This window comes from Azolla caroliniana, unplaced genomic scaffold (genome assembly GCF_043228905.1).
Source record: "Azolla caroliniana isolate FFs.n. ecotype wild unplaced genomic scaffold, voAzoCaro1.0.p SCAF_16, whole genome shotgun sequence".
Classification (NCBI taxonomy): domain Eukaryota; kingdom Viridiplantae; phylum Streptophyta; class Polypodiopsida; order Salviniales; family Salviniaceae; genus Azolla; species Azolla caroliniana.
In genome coordinates this window covers 6,070,228-6,087,869 of record NW_028230451.1, presented here as the reverse complement: position 1 = coordinate 6,087,869, position 17,642 = coordinate 6,070,228, and the positions used below count along the sequence as shown (strand labels likewise).

General features: G+C 37.0%; 1 protein-coding gene across 1 annotated transcript; it reads left to right on the top strand.

Annotated features, from left to right (window-relative positions):
* The first annotated feature begins 1,980 nt into the window (after positions 1 to 1,980).
* NRPA1 (nuclear RNA polymerase A1) lies at positions 1,981 to 16,803 on the top strand. Its single transcript, XM_087331950.1, has 21 exons — positions 1,981 to 2,090; positions 2,361 to 2,530; positions 3,208 to 3,367; positions 3,495 to 3,785; positions 3,868 to 4,110; positions 7,132 to 7,314; positions 7,991 to 8,180; positions 8,671 to 8,861; positions 8,948 to 9,235; positions 9,363 to 9,451; positions 9,536 to 9,683; positions 11,065 to 11,283; positions 11,368 to 11,634; positions 11,732 to 11,876; positions 12,798 to 13,003; positions 13,084 to 13,286; positions 13,958 to 14,156; positions 14,241 to 14,536; positions 14,629 to 14,769; positions 15,041 to 15,812; positions 15,895 to 16,803. Exons 1-21 carry the CDS (start codon positions 2,088 to 2,090, stop codon positions 16,426 to 16,428), a joined length of 4,938 nt encoding a protein of 1,645 aa, XP_087188076.1. The 5' UTR covers positions 1,981 to 2,087; the 3' UTR covers positions 16,429 to 16,803.
* Positions 16,804 to 17,642: the final 839 nt, after the last annotated feature.

The following is a 17,642-nucleotide window of genomic DNA, read 5'->3' as shown; positions in this document are numbered from 1 at the left end:
GATGTCAAATGTACAGGGTTTATGATAGTTAATCATTTGTTGACATATTGGCAAAGTATGTTGGATTTTGTGGAATGGCATCCCCCACAAGAAAGGGGATGTGCCAATTCATTACGAACAGAGGTTTTGGCAACATCAAGGTTGTTGAGATGGGAAGGTAAACAAATTCTTAACCTTCAAATTAATCAGATGGCTAGATTGGGTTTGGTAATAGTTAAGGATGTTATGTTGGTTTACAAAGAAGATTAATGGCTTTTCGAACATAAGATCAACATTTCGTATTCCAAAAAGTTATAACGTTGTTTGGGATAAGTTGCAACAAATACTATCTTCGCATGAGCCAAATCTTGATTTAGATGGGTGATCTCAATACCTTGATTGGAGGTTTGTTGGAAATAAGAGATTGACTATGATCTCAACGAATGTTGCTTATCACAAGTTGATTGACAAACATAAGTGGTTGGAAGAAAGGGTTATAAAGATATGGGGTTTTCATAAGCCCATTACTGGGTGGTTTCATGTGAACAAGGCAGGTTGGTGTTCTCGATTGATGCTACAAGCCAAGGTATTTTTATTTGGAGAGTTATGGTTGGAGCTTTACCATTAGGGGGTGCATTAAAAAAAAGAAACATTACTAAAGGATTGTGTTTCTTTTGTTAAGTGGAATTGGAACATAGTAGGCATCGATTTATTTCATGCCTGATGGCAAGGATGGTTTGGAGGTGTATCAGTTTAGTGTGGATGTCTCTAACAGGAGTAAGTCTATCTTCCTTTAGTTGGGTTTTTGCACATATGGAGAACAATGAACCGTTGCCTCATTTTCAAATTATTTTTAAGTTCTTGAGGTATTGGGGGCTATGGTTCAATTGGAATATGCGGAATGCCTTCATTTTTTATTCGTAAGTTGGGGTGAGAAAATATGTTCTAAAATTAAAAGGACTTATTTTGTGGCAATTGACAGTGCTAGAGAAGTCACGAAATCTCAACTAGGAAGAGAGAGAACTCTACAAGGTTACATATCATCATACTCGCCATTTGAATGGCGTGTAGGGTGGCATTGAGTTTGGTGTCGTAGTATTCTTTAGATCCCTAGATAGAAGGGTTCTATACTTTGTAGTAAGTTAGTCATGGTGGTGCATTTTGTTTCGTAATGAAAGCCATTATTTACGAGAGAGAGAGAGAAATTATATTATCGTCTTCGGAGGTCAAATATGACCTATTAGACCTTCGAAGACGATAATATGACCCATTATTTAAGAGAGAGAGAGAGAGAGAGAGAGAGAGAGAGAGAGAGAGAGAGAGAGAGAGAGAGAGGTACACGAGATATCTACATTCCATAGTGGCATCTAGTAAATTAAGAGATATTTATGGAGTGATATAGAGGTGAGAAATTCGGGTTTCAAACCCAAGACATAACGCTAGTAGTGTAACAAATTACCAGCAGCGTAAGCAAATTACGATAAAAAGAAGAAGAAGAGAGAGAACTAAACATGTGGTGGGACATCTCGAATTGCTAATAGGCAAGACGCGGACGACGGACTCCACCGAGGAAAGAATTTCCACTTGCACCCAGTAAAAAAAGAAGAAATGCCGTGCCTTTTTTTGTTGTTGTATACCATACTCCATCGTGACACCCATTGTATGTAACAGTTTTGAGAGAGAAAGAGAAGAAGGTCGGGTGTTCAACCCCCCCCCCCCCCCCCCCCCCCCCCCCTTCCCCCCTATATCTAGTAGAGACTCCTGGTAAATAAGAATGGTAAATAAAAAGAGAAAGAGTATGACCATGGGGGGGGGGTAGGGGTTTTGGAGATTTCTTAAAACATGGAGGGGCAGTCAACTGAATTAACAGAAACTGACAGATTTTGCCCTTCCTTACACAGACACACAGAGAAGGCCACACAGAGAGGTTTTAGAGAAGTTTCTTCTTCTTCTTCTTCTTCTTCTTCTTCTTCGGTACTGCTTGATCTCTCTCTCTCTCTCTCTCTCTCTCTCTCTCTCTCTCTCTCTCTCTGTGTACTGCCATAGCGCAGGGTAAGAACCAGAGTTCCTTTCGGTGTAGCTCCGCTGCGTGAATCAGAGCGGTGGCCATGGTATGTTTCTCATATTATTCGATTCTCTCGCAACTCTGCTCTCTCTCTCTCTCTCTCTCTCTCTCTCTCTCTCTCTCAAGATTACGCTCTCTGTATATCCGATGTATTGATGATAGCATAATTCTTTAAAAAGAACAAGAGAGGAAGAAAGAGAGAGAGTTTTTTTGCGTCTTTTAAGTCAAAAGAGGACGAGAAAAAACAAGGAGACCCCCCCCCCCAAAAAAAAGTGAGAGTTTGTTTGTTTTTCTTCTTCCGCTTCTTACATGTCAGGTTGTCAGTAAACTCATTGAAGCTGTAGGCTTCAGCTTTTACACTGATGAAGAGGTTCATGCCATAAGCGTGAAGCATATAACAGCACCTATCCTTCTAGATACGCTCAACAGACCTGTTCCTGGTGGCTTATATGACCCTTCATTAGGTCCTTTGGAGCAAACGGGAAGGTTAGTAACATCATTTCAAGTTTTGGTTGATTTTTGTTCTGACTTAATTTTCTTTTTTGGGTTTTGTGAAGTGTTGCTTTAAAGCGATCAACAATAATAGCTTATGATTAATCGTCATGATATCACTAGTTTTGATGGATTATTGTTGTCATTCTTGTGTGTAAATTTTGGGTTGTTTTGAAATATACCTAATGTTATTGTTTGTAAGTTCTCATTAATAATGTCTGAGAATCATATTTATGATTAGTTGTCATTACCATTGCTGTACGGCAATTTTGTTTTTCTCTATTGTTGTTTGCAATTGATTTTCAAAATGGATGGGAAGCATATGATTATTTGTCATAGATGATTTGAAACACGAGTTTTGATTGATTATTTTTGATCACTTGTCATGGATTAACTGAACAACTTCAAATATTTCACCGATAATTTTTGATGGATTATTTCATTGAACACGGGAGTAACAGTCATTTATTTATCCTGCATTGGTATTTTGTAGAATTTCCCTTTCATGATACCGATTTAATCTTTCTATTAATAAGTAAATAATTGATGCTGATTCCCAGAACTGACCGTAGATAGGATCTTTGCAATCCAGTAATATTTTGCTTCTGTACTTACAGTGTCCATTTGTGATAGTCATTGATAAAACTGTGAATATTTCTCTATCTATGCAGTTGTTTCACCTGTGGTGAGGGAGCTCTCCAATGTCCGGGACATTTTGGTCATATTGATCTCGCATTGCCAGTCTATAATCCTTTAGTCTTTACGCCTCTTATTAAGCTTCTGAAACATGTTTGCCTCTTCTGCCATCATTTCAAAATGAAAGCAGATAAGGTCAGCTACTATGATAGCTAACTGTATATAAATTTTTCGTTTGATGATCATGGCTTTTTTATTCCCATTTTGCTCATGATGGATCATGTGGTTTCAATTATTTATATGCTGGATTATTGGATACCAGGTTCAAGGGTATGCTGATTTGCTAGAGCTTCTTTACAAAGGTCAAGAGATTGATACTGTTGCTATTAACTTGGGTACTGACGAGGAGGCCAATACTGATACTAACTTGAGGAATTTAGACACAGTGTTTGAGAATGTAAACCCTGCAACACAGATTTTGACCGGTGGAACACTGGATGCAATCAAAGGTTTGTTGAAAAGATTTATGGATGACATGCCTAAAACCAAATGTGAGAACTGTAAGGCTAATGTTCCAGCCCTCCGGAGTGAAGGTGTTGGGAAAATTTTTCAGGTTCCTATTGATTTGTTTTTTATTCCATAGTAGTTTTTGCATGTTCTATTTTTTTCATTTGAATCCCTTTTTTTTAATCCAGATACCACTGCAAAAAAACAAGTTGACTACAAATGTAATGAATGGTTATAGGCTTAATCTGGCGTCACTTATGAACGATGTATGCATTAATCAGAAAAACCTTGATTCTGGTGATTCTTTACCATCAACAAACGACTCTCCTTCAGCTGCTAAAGATAGTAAAGGCCAGAATAAAAGTTCAAAAGGTGTGGAAGCAGCTGATTCAGACTTGTGTAGTAAGCTTAGATATCTCACAACATTTGAGGTACATGAATACTATCAAGCTTGAAGATTTCTTTTTGTGATTTTTCTAGGATTTAAGACAACTTTTAACGTCTCTTATGACTCCAATGCAAGTTTAAAGGTTTCAACTTGGTTAGATTCTCGAACTTTTTTCTTCTAGAGAACAGGATGCTCATAATAAAAAATAGAAGTATCCCCAGAAACAAGGCTTGCTGATAAGTTTAGTATATTTGCTAAACAGTGGAAAAACAATCACCGACAGTCAAAAGGCTCAGGACATTTTCTATCTTCTGTAGTCTTGTCTTTGTTCCATTTCCTTCGGTGCATCTCATATCCCATTTCCTTCATCATAACAAGTGCATGCTATATTGATCTTACGCATGTCCCCTTTGTCTATGCGAGAAATATGTCAATCAATAATAAATGTTCCCATGCAGGCTGTCTATGATTGAGCTTATTCTTGGTATATTAATGTGCTTTATATCCTGATCTCCCTGGAGTGCATTGTATCATAACAATGAATTCGAGGGAGGGGAAATTATATTAACGTCTTCAAGAGCCCTAAAGAGGCCAAAATGATCCCTGAGGCATTATTGAACTAATTCTCGATATATTAATGTGCTTTATGTCCTTATCTCCCTGGGGTGTATTGTATGAATAACAATGAATTGGAGGGAGGAAGGGAAAATTATATCGACGTTTCAAAAGAGCATTAAAGAGGCCAAACTGACCTCATCGTACGATATCTCATCATACAAAGCTTTGTGAACTGAAACTGAAACTACAAATTATTCTAGCAAGAAAATAAAGTGGGAAATTCGGTTTTGAGAAAAACATTTGAACTGCTCTGCAATACAAATATATTACATCAGGGAAGGCACAACAACATGATGGGCTAGTATCAGAGCACTTCATACACGATTGAGATTTGATTGTAGAGCAGTAATATTTCGTGTTAATAGAGCCATTTGTGAGGGAGCCTTGAGTTTTGGTGCATCAACTTCATTATACTCATTCCAAGTTTGAGGTGCTGCTATGTCAATGGACCACCCACCATCATGATCGATCATAGGGTGGGCAAGCTACAGAAGAATAATTATGCCTCAGTACTTAAGCATGAGTTGTGTGTGTATGGGCAGATAACGAGGTCATCAGAATTATACACTGGATTACACTCATTTTCCTATCAGATTCTTCAAAACATTCATTTCAGGGGAGATTTTGTACATTAGATCATACATATTTTCTCACGGCAACGACCCATCACAGATGTGGTCACATCCACATGGGACTGGGAAGCAGGATTTGTTGTATCCCCACCTATTTTCTTCGAGCTTATGACAACACTTGAGAAATCAGTTGTTTCAACTTGTTCAGAATATGATAACCAGTGCACTTACACTCTCTGTAGATTTAAACTTTAATAAAACTGAGCTCATGGTCATTTGTGCAACACAATGCGTTAGCAGATTATAACTTAGCTGTACAACTGGGCAAGATCCTATAGAGTACATGGATTCTTATGCGAGAGATTGCAAAAGGGTAGTTTGACCAAAGGATGAGCACTTCTAGGAGTTTCAGTGGTCACTCTGGATAAGGTTTCAATTGTTTTTTATTCCTTATGTTCTCTTCAAGTTATATGAGGAAATATTTGGGGATTGATAAGCTTTTAAACTTGGAGCTGTGTTGTGTCAACTGTTAGTCCTTTGCTGGAAGTTTGATAACTGACAATAGTGTGAAAGGTAATGATTTTTCAGTAAGTTAATCAGGCTGTTGTCAGTAGCTCCATTTCCAAATTATCATTGGTTTTCTTAAGAAGGTGAGCTTGTGATCGTAGTTTGGTCAATATGATTTCAGAAATTGATTTTAATATAAGCAAGAAATAGATTTTACAGACGGAGGTCGCATTTCAAACACTTAATGAACATAGGATATGACTAGCGTATTATCCTTTATCTAGCAATTTGATGCCTTTTTTATTGTAGGATTTATGGACCTCTCAAATGTATTCGTCTTTTTACTGAGGAGAATTTTACTTATTCCTGAAAGGGAAGGAAAGAAGCATACTTTCTCCACTCTATTTCATCAGGAGGTAGCCCTCACCAAATTTTGTCAAGCTCGAAGGATTGTCACAATTGAGTAAAATGAAAAGTCTTAGGATGCACTGCTAATGGTTGCAGGACACATAGCTTTGATGCCCACAACAGTCTCTAGAAGATTCAGGCGAAAAGAAAGGAAAGATAATTGAAGGATTTGTACACAAACTTGTTGGGACAATCAACAAAGGTGGAAGAAAGGAATGATAATTGAAGGATTTGCACAAGTGCATTTAGACCAGCGAACATATGCAGAGAATGGGATGAAGTCAGAGATGAGGACTTCATTTTTCTATGATGACGCATCTACATCATCATACTCCAGCTTCTGATCATCGTGTTTTGTCAATGACTTTCCACACAACACCGCGTTTCTCTATATTTACAGCAAGTTTTGATTTAGTGATCATACTCATTGTTTTCATGGATATGCAAGTTTCTTACGAATAATGTAACTGGAAATATCTATTTTTTTTTTTTTCTGTGAACATTCTACTGCGGTTCTTGTTTATAGAAAAAATTAGTTTGGAGAAGGAAAAAATAGACATCAATCAGTAGTAGCAGAACAGAAAGAATTGATAGAGATAATGGTAATCAAAGAGGGTCAATGATAGGCAGAAGATGCAAGTAGGGAAACTCACACAATATTTAGCTTGAAATAAAAGAAGAATATAAGATCCATTTTATGTTTTTTCATTTTTATTAGATATATTCTAGGTTCTTTGATAACGTGAGTATGTGAATCATGGATAGTGGTAATCAAAGAGGGTCAATGATAGGCAGAAGATGCAAGTAGGAAAACTCGCACATTATTTAGCTTGAAATAAAAGAAGAATATAAGATCCATTTTATGTTTTTTCATTTTTATTAGATATATTCTAGGTTCTTTGATAACTTGAGTATGTGAATCATGTGAAGTTATTTATCTCTTCATTATGCATCCTCAGGTGAAAGCACACATAAATCGTTTGTGGGGAAATGAGAGTCGCATTTGCTCCCTCATATGGGATGCTCAAAATTATTATAGCAGAGGATGGGATAAGAAGTTAAAGGGATCATCTGATTTCTTCCTTGAAGCTTTGCTTGTTCCACCTAACAGATTCAGACCTCCCAACATGCTTAATGGGACAGTAAGTATCCCTTTTTCTTGAAGTTATTCTTGCCTTATTTTTATACTATTGTTTTGGATGTATCACACGAAGAGTTCTGTGGATACTGGATGGAATCTATGCTATTATTTTTGAAAGTGAAGAATGATTTAATATTACTAATTATTTAGGGAAAGCGTATGGATATTCTTTGAAGACATGGGGAGTATGAAGTTAAGTTTATGTAGGTTCTAATCCATATTAAGGTTCATTAAATAATGATTAAAAAATTTAGAATAATTGAATATAGGGAAGAAGTTAAGATAATGTGTATATTTCGTCTCTAACTTAACAAATAAACTATATCCATAATTCGTCTCCTCTCAAGGAGATGGGCGTGAAAGCACAATCTAGACTTCTATAAACTGGTGCTATGACTGTTAGGCTTCATTAGTTATACTCCATAAGCAAAGATGGCCAATGATGTTTAGTTAGGCTTCATTAATTGATGTTTCTATTAAAAAGCACCTCATTCTTGTACCATGGTCAAATCTATTTGGTAGTTAAAAGATTGAAATTAAAGGTCTTTACACTATAACTATGACTGTTTGCATACAAAAAATATCCTTAATGGGATTATTAGATGATATCTGGTCGATGCCATTAACTCTCATCGACTTATTTGCAAAATCAAATGAAATCTTTTCCTATGCTACAGATAATGGAGCATCCAATGAATGTCCTCTATGTGGATCTCCTCCGAGCAAACATGAATCTTATGAATGTGCTCCGTGGTAGCTCAAATAAACAGAACATCGACGCAATGGCTGCCGTTAATTCTGCACAAGTAACATCACTCTGGCTGACTCTACAAAACTGTGCAAATAAGCTGATAGATAGTTCTACTGGTGAGACACCATAAATGTCTATTGTGTATCTTATTTTAGGTTTCATGCATTTGTTTTGTTCCTGGTAGGCATGTTAATTACATGTGTGTTTTTTATATGAGTTACACATTGTCAAATGAATATCTGCCAGATTTCATACTACTGGGTCCAAAATTATAATGATTGGTGTAATCTACAAGCTCAAATTTTGAGCATTATCTAGCAAATGAAACTCTTTGAGAAACGTTTTGATAAGCTGTGAGATGTTTTGTTTCAAAAACCTGTCAACACAAACTTTTTGACATGTCTTGTGGAGATATTTCCTCATTTTTTGGACAAATATGATTGATCTAGGCTAATAGTGAGAATTGGCTGTATTTAAGAGTAAACGCTGTGAAAAACATTTCAGCTTAAATTGTGTATGCTTGCTTCACTTTTGCATATACTAAATGTGCAATCTGAATGGGTTGACAAAAATGGTGTCTAATGTAGTCTTCAAAGTTATCTGTAGTTATTGGAAAGAAGAGTGAGCAGAATGGTGTAAAGCAACTTCTTGAAAAGAAAGAAGGGCTCTTCCGCATGAACTTAATGGGAAAGAGAGTGAATTATTCATGTCGGTCGGTTATATCTCCGGACCCATATATTGCAGTAAATGAGATTGGAATTCCACCTTATTTTGCAACGCGGCTTACATATCCAGAGGTGAAGTTGGCTATGCTATGGGTACTTTCCATTTTGTATGAAATTGTATTTGGATACTCATGTATTGTACTTTATCTGGACTACAGAGGGTTACACATTGGAATGCTGATAGATTGAGAGCAGCTGTTTTGAATGGATCTTCAGTTTATCCTGGAGCTACTCATGTGGAAGACGAGTTTGGAGTTCTTGTCAGTCTAAATAATTTATCTATAGCACAACGACTTGCCTTAAGTAAAACACTTCTCTCTACACCAAGTTCAACAAGAGGAAACGCTACTGGCTCTTTTGGAGGTAATCTTAACAGCATAAAAGCTGCAGGAAAAACTGTATATCGACATCTTCGTGATGGAGATGCGTTGCTGGTCAATCGTCAGGTTTGTTAACAACTAGTGCAACTTCATTGCATCTCTGAAGCTTTTTATTTCGCAATGCATACATCCAATCAAGGTTTGTATATGCTTGCTGTTTTTATAAGGTTCTTTGCGTTGTCAATTCATACAGCCAACTCTCCATAAGCCGAGTTTAATGGGGCATATAGCTCGCATTTTGAAAGGTGAAAAAACTTTGCGCCTGCATTATGCAAACTGCAGGTTAGTTATAAAAGCAAAGTTACATTTTTGATATCCAGTGTTATACAAGTGAAGTTATGATTTTCGCATGTTACACTGCTGCAGTACGTATAATGCAGATTTTGATGGTGATGAGATGAATGTCCATTTTCCTCAAGATGAAGTTGGAAGAGCTGAGGGATATTATATCGTAAATGCAAACCAACAATATGTGGTCCCTACGAGTGGCAACCCTATAAGAGGTCTGATTCAGGTAGGTCCTTATCGAATCTAAGGATGTAATTTGAAATATGTGTTTTCCCCTTACAAAACTGCAAAGAAAATTAAAAGAAAATTAAAAGAAAATTCTCTTCTAGCGTGACAAATGACACACTATTGGTTTTAAGAGATGGAATGTGGCCAACACTACTTGATGATATGTTCACGACAGATGTCAAACCATGCTTATTGATGCAATCAGTGTCAAACATGAGGATTCCAAGGATATCAATTTGCTGTACCACGCATAAACCCAGAATGTTGGGACATGCACAAGACAATTAAGAAAAACACCCAATGCATCTTCTCATAATATCCACAAGGAAATGCCATTTAACGTGAGATGAACACTTACCCTCCTCTGCACTCAGTCATGATCCTAAAATAAAGAAGGAGATTGGAGAGGACTCACGGAGACTGCAGTGATGAGGAGTATCTTACTCTATGATGTGCAGCATTCACGTCCATTCAAATATATGATCGTGTACTTAATACAAGGAGGATGAGGCTGAAACAGCACCTGACTCCAAGTAATATCTACATGGCCAGAATAGTACTATGATGAAATGTCGCTAAAATATAGCTTGCTCCAGCTTCTTATAATCGTAGGGTGTAGAATGAAGTACATGGATTGATTTGGGGGTGGTGGTTTGCATAAGTGCCATAGGGTAATGCACGGGAAGGGCTCAGATGAGCCCACAAGGAATGTGGCAAGCTGGGCTGTGAGGATGTCTCTTGGTTATGTAAAGCGTCTGACAATCATGTTTGAGCAGATGTGAGAGCAGCAGATGAAAGGTGAGTCTGGAATCATACAGCAAGGGAGGGAGTCTTTCCGCATTAGCCCATGCGTGCAAAACCACTTTTGAGGTCTGTGATCTCTGCGCCAACATTGAATGCATGATCAAATTAGAAGCCAACCTGAAGAAATTTAGAAATGTGATGCTTAGTCTACCTGAACAAATCGGATGTTGAGTCTTGATAGTTTCTTTGATTGGAAAAAGAGGAAATCATTTAGAAAAGATTAAAATATGGCAATATTGATAAATTAGTACTCTATCTCATACTTTGTAAATTTAATTTATTACTGTTATCTCTAGGAAGTTCTTTGGCTTCTCACCTTCCACAAAAGTTGCAATCAACAGTGATTACTAAGTTACAAACAAGAATAAACCGAACGAAATTTACGTACATTGTTGTTTTGATGGTTCTCATTTCCTTGCGAATCTTTAATCATGATGAAATATGATTGGATAATTGTTTTGGGCCGCTTATAGCAATCCTATTTCTGTAGAGTAAACGGCAAAATTTGATGATGAATATTATAATCCAGAGAATAATTTATTTTTAATCCCTGTTACTTTGCTTTTCTCATCTAGGATCACATTGTCAGTGGTACATTGTTAACCAAGAAAGACACATTTTTGACAAAAGAGGAATATCAAGAGCTTGTTTATTCAGCCTGCATTTCCTCCATGCCACCAACATATCTGATGGGGCAAAGTCAACCAAAGATTGGTATTATCAAAACTGAGAAAGCTATAAAAACTCTACCACCAGCAATCATAAAACCAAAACCTCTTTGGACTGGAAAACAGGTGGCTAACACACCCTTTGCACAATCATGATGTGTGTATGCTTTTGGATGTCTGCATCATTATTTTTGCATCTTCAAATTTCAGGTTATCACTGCAGTATTAAACCATGTAACAGCTGGGAGGCCACCCTATACGGTTAAAAACACGGGTAAAGTGTCTGGAGAGTATTGGGGGCGCAATAATGGTGAAGTAAAATTGCGAATCGAAAAGAATGAGTTGTTGCATGGTGTCATTGACAAAGCACAGTTTGGAAAGTATGGATTAGTTCATGCGGTTAAAGAGTTCTATGGAGCTGATGCTGCTGGGCAGTTGTTATCTGTTTTAAGTCGGTTGTTCACTACATTTCTGCAGGTGAGCCAAACTTGATTATATTCCCTGGGTTCTTTTACTTTAGCATACATGCAGATTTTTGATAATTATCTGAATAAAACTGTATTTTTTGTGGCAGATGTTTGGCTTCACTTGTGGATTGGCAGATTTGCTTTTAATTCCAGAGGCTGAAAAGCAGAGGCACTGCAAATTGTCAGCATCTGCAGAATTGGGTTTCAAGGTTCACAAGCGTTTTGCTGGCTTAGATGGTGATCATGATCCAAGTATGATCTAAGAACAATGCCTTTGCTTACTCTCTCTCGCTATTTCTAAATGTGAGCAAAATCTAGGTTACTGTAGTGAAGTTACATATAACATATAGCTTGCACATAGTGCGCCTGCCTCAATTATGTTTAGAAAGCTATCCATGGTGTGTATACAAATGATCATGATAGTAGAGTGAGTAAGAAGCCAAAGAAGAGAACTGGAATTCCAGTCTATAGAAGCATTTTGAAAAGTGGAGGAAGTAAAAACAAGACCCCCAAAATGGATTAATTTGTTTTCCCTTCTATTTAACTGGATCATAGAGAGGTGTGCAAAGGTTATTTTGTGTCACACCCATAATCCCCATTATTCAGAGCCAAATAAAATGTTACTACCATGGGCAAAGGGGGTGAATGAAATATCTGCAACTGTGAGAAAATGACAGTTGCTAATAATATTTAAATTGTACTTTTAGCAGTTTGTAAGTATCTTTTATGAGAGATTCATGTCATGACTTCATGTTTTAAACAATTACAACTATGTTAACATTTTCTTTGTGTTTATATTACTATTCAACTCTGTGAAATCTCGTGAAATTCCATAGGATTTTGTTTCCACTATTGTTCCTAGCATGTCTGGAAATATGTCCTTTCACAAACAACCCACTATATAGAGGTTTGGCAGTTTTGTTCCTCTTGCAATAAGTCAATGTCCATGGGGCGGTGGGTTTGAGATCCAGATGTGTGGATTTGGTTAATCTTATAAATGTCCTTTGTTTGTAGAAGATGTGTTACACTGAATGAAACTGGATACAAAGTAGGATGGCACTATATCCGTTTTACTATTCATCTAGTGTGAAAATCACCATAAGTAATTGTATGTTGCATCATGAAAGTTTTGCTCAAATTTTGCGTGATGTCTTGTTCTTTATTTGGTTTCAGGTGCTGATGAATTGAAATTGCAAGTAGAAAATATCATACAAACAAAAGGTGCACCTGCAAGTGCATATTTGGACAGATTGATGTCCAGTTCTATGAATGTTGTCACTTCAGATGTAAATAACACACTTTTTCCCAATGGACTTTCAAAGCCATTTCCTCATAATTGCTTGTCCCTCATGACAATAACAGGTGCAAAGGGTGGATTGGTAGGTTTTAATGAAGCAGGCTTTTAGTATCATCACTTTTGAAGAAATCTCTTTTGCTGACATAAACTATTACTATCTAGGTTAATTTCACTCAGATTTCTTCTCTTTTGGGGCAACAAGAACTAGAAGGAAAGCGTGTCCCTCGAATGGTTTCTGGGAAAACTCTTCCATGTTTTCTTCCTTGGGATACTGCTGCTCGTGCTGGTGGCTTCATCAGTGACAGGTTTTTGACGGGTCTTCACCCTCAAGAGTATTATTTTCACTGCATGGCTGGTCGAGATGGGTATGTGTTGCAAATTGTTTTCTTTTTTTAATTAAAAAATGAAGCTTGACTTTATCAGATGGTATGAATCTTTAATTGTTTATATCTCTACAAAAAACAGGGGAGGAGATAATTGCCATGTAGATTTTTATCATGGCATAAAAATGTCTTATTGAGTGCAGTTTTGGCTCTATGCGTTATTGTTTGTTGTTTTATTTTGTTTTCATTTGTTGATTTGTGGAATGTGTGGCATTGTAAACTGGAATGTCTCTATACCATTAACTTCAGAAATGCTATCAATTTGAAGAGAGCTACAGGATAATGCCTGCATGATGTGGACAAATAGTTTTCCAAGTGCCCATTCTGCCCTTGTGAAAATCAGAACGTTTTTTTATAATTGCTATTATTTACTATATAGGCAAAAACTCATAAAAAAATCTAAAAAAATTAAAAAACATGAAATCACTGCACTGGATATATCTATTAATACATTTGATACATGCATGCTATCCTATGTTGGATACAGTAAGGTTAATTTCACTAGGTCACCGTGTCAGCATCCTTTTGTTGGTCTCCATAATCGAAACCTTTTAAAAGAATTTCATGTCACCTTTATGTATAGAGCCATGCATGAAAGTGTTTGCATGTCCGATTCATGCTCTCATACCTATTTGGTACGATGTCATATGTAGACTGGTGGATACAGCTGTAAAGACATCAAGAAGTGGCTACTTACAGAGATGTCTTATAAAAAATCTGGAGTGCTTAAGAGTCCATTATGATTATTCTGTGCGAGATTCAGATGGATCGATCATTCAATTTCGGTATGGGGAGGATGGAGTTGATATTATGAAGACAAACTATCTTACAAAATTCAAAGTTCTGGCTGCTGTATGTATCTTGTAACTTCAAGTATATGTCAAGCAGTTTGTTTGTTTTTCCTTGTTTTTGAAACTGTGATCCGTTGCCTGCAAGAATCATGCTCTTTTATCGCAAAGGATTGGAATCAATGAAGAGACTGAAAAAATAGACAAGGAAGATAGTGAAACATCTTTTGAAATGGTCTCGGAATCTTTTGATAGCCAGCTGAAAGATTTTCTAAAGAAAATGCCGAAAAAGAAAAAAAAAGCTCTAGGTCTCCATAAGCATAAAGATCGCGCTGAGTTTAAGGAGCTGATGAAGCTCAATTTCATTTCAAGCTGCGCTGAGCCTGGTGAGCCCGTTGGTGTTCTCGCTGCCCAGTCCATTGGGGAACCATCTACACAAATGACGTAAGTTGATGAAATGTTTGGAGTCTTATACTTTTTCATCAATAATTTGATTAATGTAGCATTTTCATTGAGGTTTTCTTTTTCATCTGTAGGCTGAACACATTTCATTTTGCTGGGCGAGGTGAAATGAATGTAACTCTTGGAATTCCTCGTTTACGAGAAATTTTGATGACTGCAGCAAGAAAAATCTCTACACCAGTGATGACTTGTCCTCTCCGGCATGGGAAAACCAGGTGAAAGATCATAGGTACCTCTTGTGAGGATTGTATTTGGTGTTGAAGTTTGCATGGTGTTTTTTGCTGATATATTATTTTGAAAAACTAAAGAAGATACTAGAAATTCAGGGGTAACATGAGGGGCATTTTATATGCCAATGTATCACGCCTTAAAATTCGTGATGATGAATGTTCCGTTTTGATGAATGCTTTGTGTCTGCACTGTTGCACTGTCAAAATGTATCGTAACTAAATTTTATAACAGTTGTATTTGACTTTTAATCTTCAGAGAGGATGCAGAACGGCTCGCAGGAAAATTGCAAAAAATTCGTCTGATTGATGTCATAGACAAGCTCGAGGTTGGAGTCATCCCTTTCTCTGTACAAGAGAAGAGGTTGAGGAAAGTATATAATATTAAGCTATTCTTTTACACAAGTGATAGATATCCTTCATATCTTCACTTGGAAAAGGAAGAGTATGAAAGAGCTCTTCGTCACCAATTTGTACCCATGATTACAAGGGAAATGGGTAAAGCGATTTCTTCGCGATCTGGTGAGAAGATTAAGGATGCCATCCAAGTATTGTCACTCTCCCAGGTGGGTGAGGCTGCAGAGGACCCAGGCAAAGATGATGATGATGAACCATCGGGAAAGAAGACACAGAAGGAATTAGAATCTGGTGAACAAGCAGAAGATGATGATGATATGGGGGGTGAAGATGAGGGTGCAGATGCTGAAAAAAGAAGGGTTCAAGAGACGGATGAAAGGGCTTATGAAGATGCAGAAGAAGATGAGGATGAAGCAGAAGATAAGTTAGAAGGTGATGATACAATGCAAGATGAAAGTGAGGGTGAGGGTGAGGGTGAGGATGAGGGTAAGAATGAGGAAAGCCCGAAGGTGAAACATTCAAAAACATCTGAGGTTAAGGTGGTGACCATTGGATCTGAAGAATCGAATAAAGGAAAGACTCCGATAAATAAAGTTCAGAGCATGTTTGATGGGTCATCATTCCAAATGCGGCTCTCCGTGAAACACAATACACCTCATGTTCTTCTTTCAGAGGTAATTAAGATCAACCTTACCTTGTTCAGTTACATTCTTATCAGACATTGTATTCATTGAAGTTTGCCTAAATGTTTGACAGATTGTTGAGAGAGTTGCAAAGCAGGTTACATTGAGATCGGTGAATGGAATTGACCGTGTTTCAGTGATTGATTACAAAGGCGATGCAACTACACCTGCTCTACAAACTGAAGGAATAAACTATGAAGGTCTATGGTTGATGGGAGATGATCTAGATGTGAATAAGCTCACCACAAATAGTATTGGATCTATTCTAGAGATCTATGGTGTTGAAGCAGCCCGTGCTACCATTGTAGAAGAAATAAAGAATGTTTTTAGCTCATATGGTATTTCTGTGGACATTCGACATTTAAACCTTATAGCTGATTTTATGACCCATGGTGGTGGTTTCCGTCCTTGTAATAGGATTGGTATGGAGTCTAATACATCCCCGTTTCTAAAGATGAGCTTCGAGACTGCAACAAAGTTTCTGGTGGAAAGTACCCTAAAAAAGCAGTGGGATCATCTTGAATCGCCATCATCTAAAATAATACTTGGACAGGTTGTGGATGTTGGAACAGGATCATTTGATTTGCTACAGAACATTCAAGTATAAAAGCACCTCTCTGAAACAAGCTATGAAAACTTGTATGGGCTTGCTTTCACATATTATTCAATCCTAAATCCATATCATGAATGGATCCAATGGACAGTTTGAACCACCAGGTGTATCTAATGTAATTTTCTGCCAACCATGAATGAATCCGGCAGTCAAAATAGTAGATACGATGATGAAGGGAGCATTCAAACAGCTTGGATACTTACACTTGCTGTATGAGCTGCTCCATGCTCACTTCATTAGAATGATTATATTCTTTGGGAAACTTGCGAAGCAGCAGACAATAGGATTGAAAGTTTGTACACATGCTTATAAGTCCTATTGGAATTTTGTTTGTAATTCATTTGCAAGTAGACCCCAAAAATTTTGGTTCATGGTGTTTTAGCTTTGCTCTATACAGCAAGTGTATTTCCTTTTTTTCCAAGTGAAATTTACAAAGCGATAATAGTGGTCTGAGTACAGTTGGGACTAGTATTTCAAGCCAAACTAATAAAAAAAAACTGCATTCCAAATAGTTGAGTCAGTGGTCGAGTATAGTTGGGACTATTATTGACATTTGATGCGTGTATCTTGTTGCGGTAATTGACTAGTCCATATTTCAAACAAGAGTTTGAGTACCAATTTATTATCTGTGTTGATTGAACTAGTTCAGAAGATGAATAAGAAATTAATTTGCACTGCATCGACTTTGATTTATTCTGTTCTTTGTGTGGAGAGTTTACACAGATCCCATTGTTTCGAAGGAATCCTGGGCAAATTATTTGTGACAAAGTATTTCTTAGAACTAGAGCTTTTCATTGGAATGGATCAAAACTTTGTATATTTCATTGGAATGGATAAAATTTATTTGTTCCAAAGATATGTACTTCCTTCTACCACTTTGGTGATGGTAATTGCTCTCATTACAAATTTGTGGCCAAAATTTGATGAGATTGCGTGTTGCTTTATTATCTACAAAAACATGAACACTATGACCAATGTTATTGCCAAGCATCTTTTGAATTACTCCCTTCTATGTGAGAATGTTTGATTTCTTTGAGAGAAGTTTCGGCCTATGCATTGTTGTCTCTTGTTTGGTCTTATAGGCCATTTTTTCCTCTTAAAATGACCCCTAATGAATCTTTCTTCTTGTGAATGTTGTTCTTGGGTTTATGGTTGAGCTCAAGGAAAATCCTTCCATGAGTACAACAACCATCCATTAACTCACTACA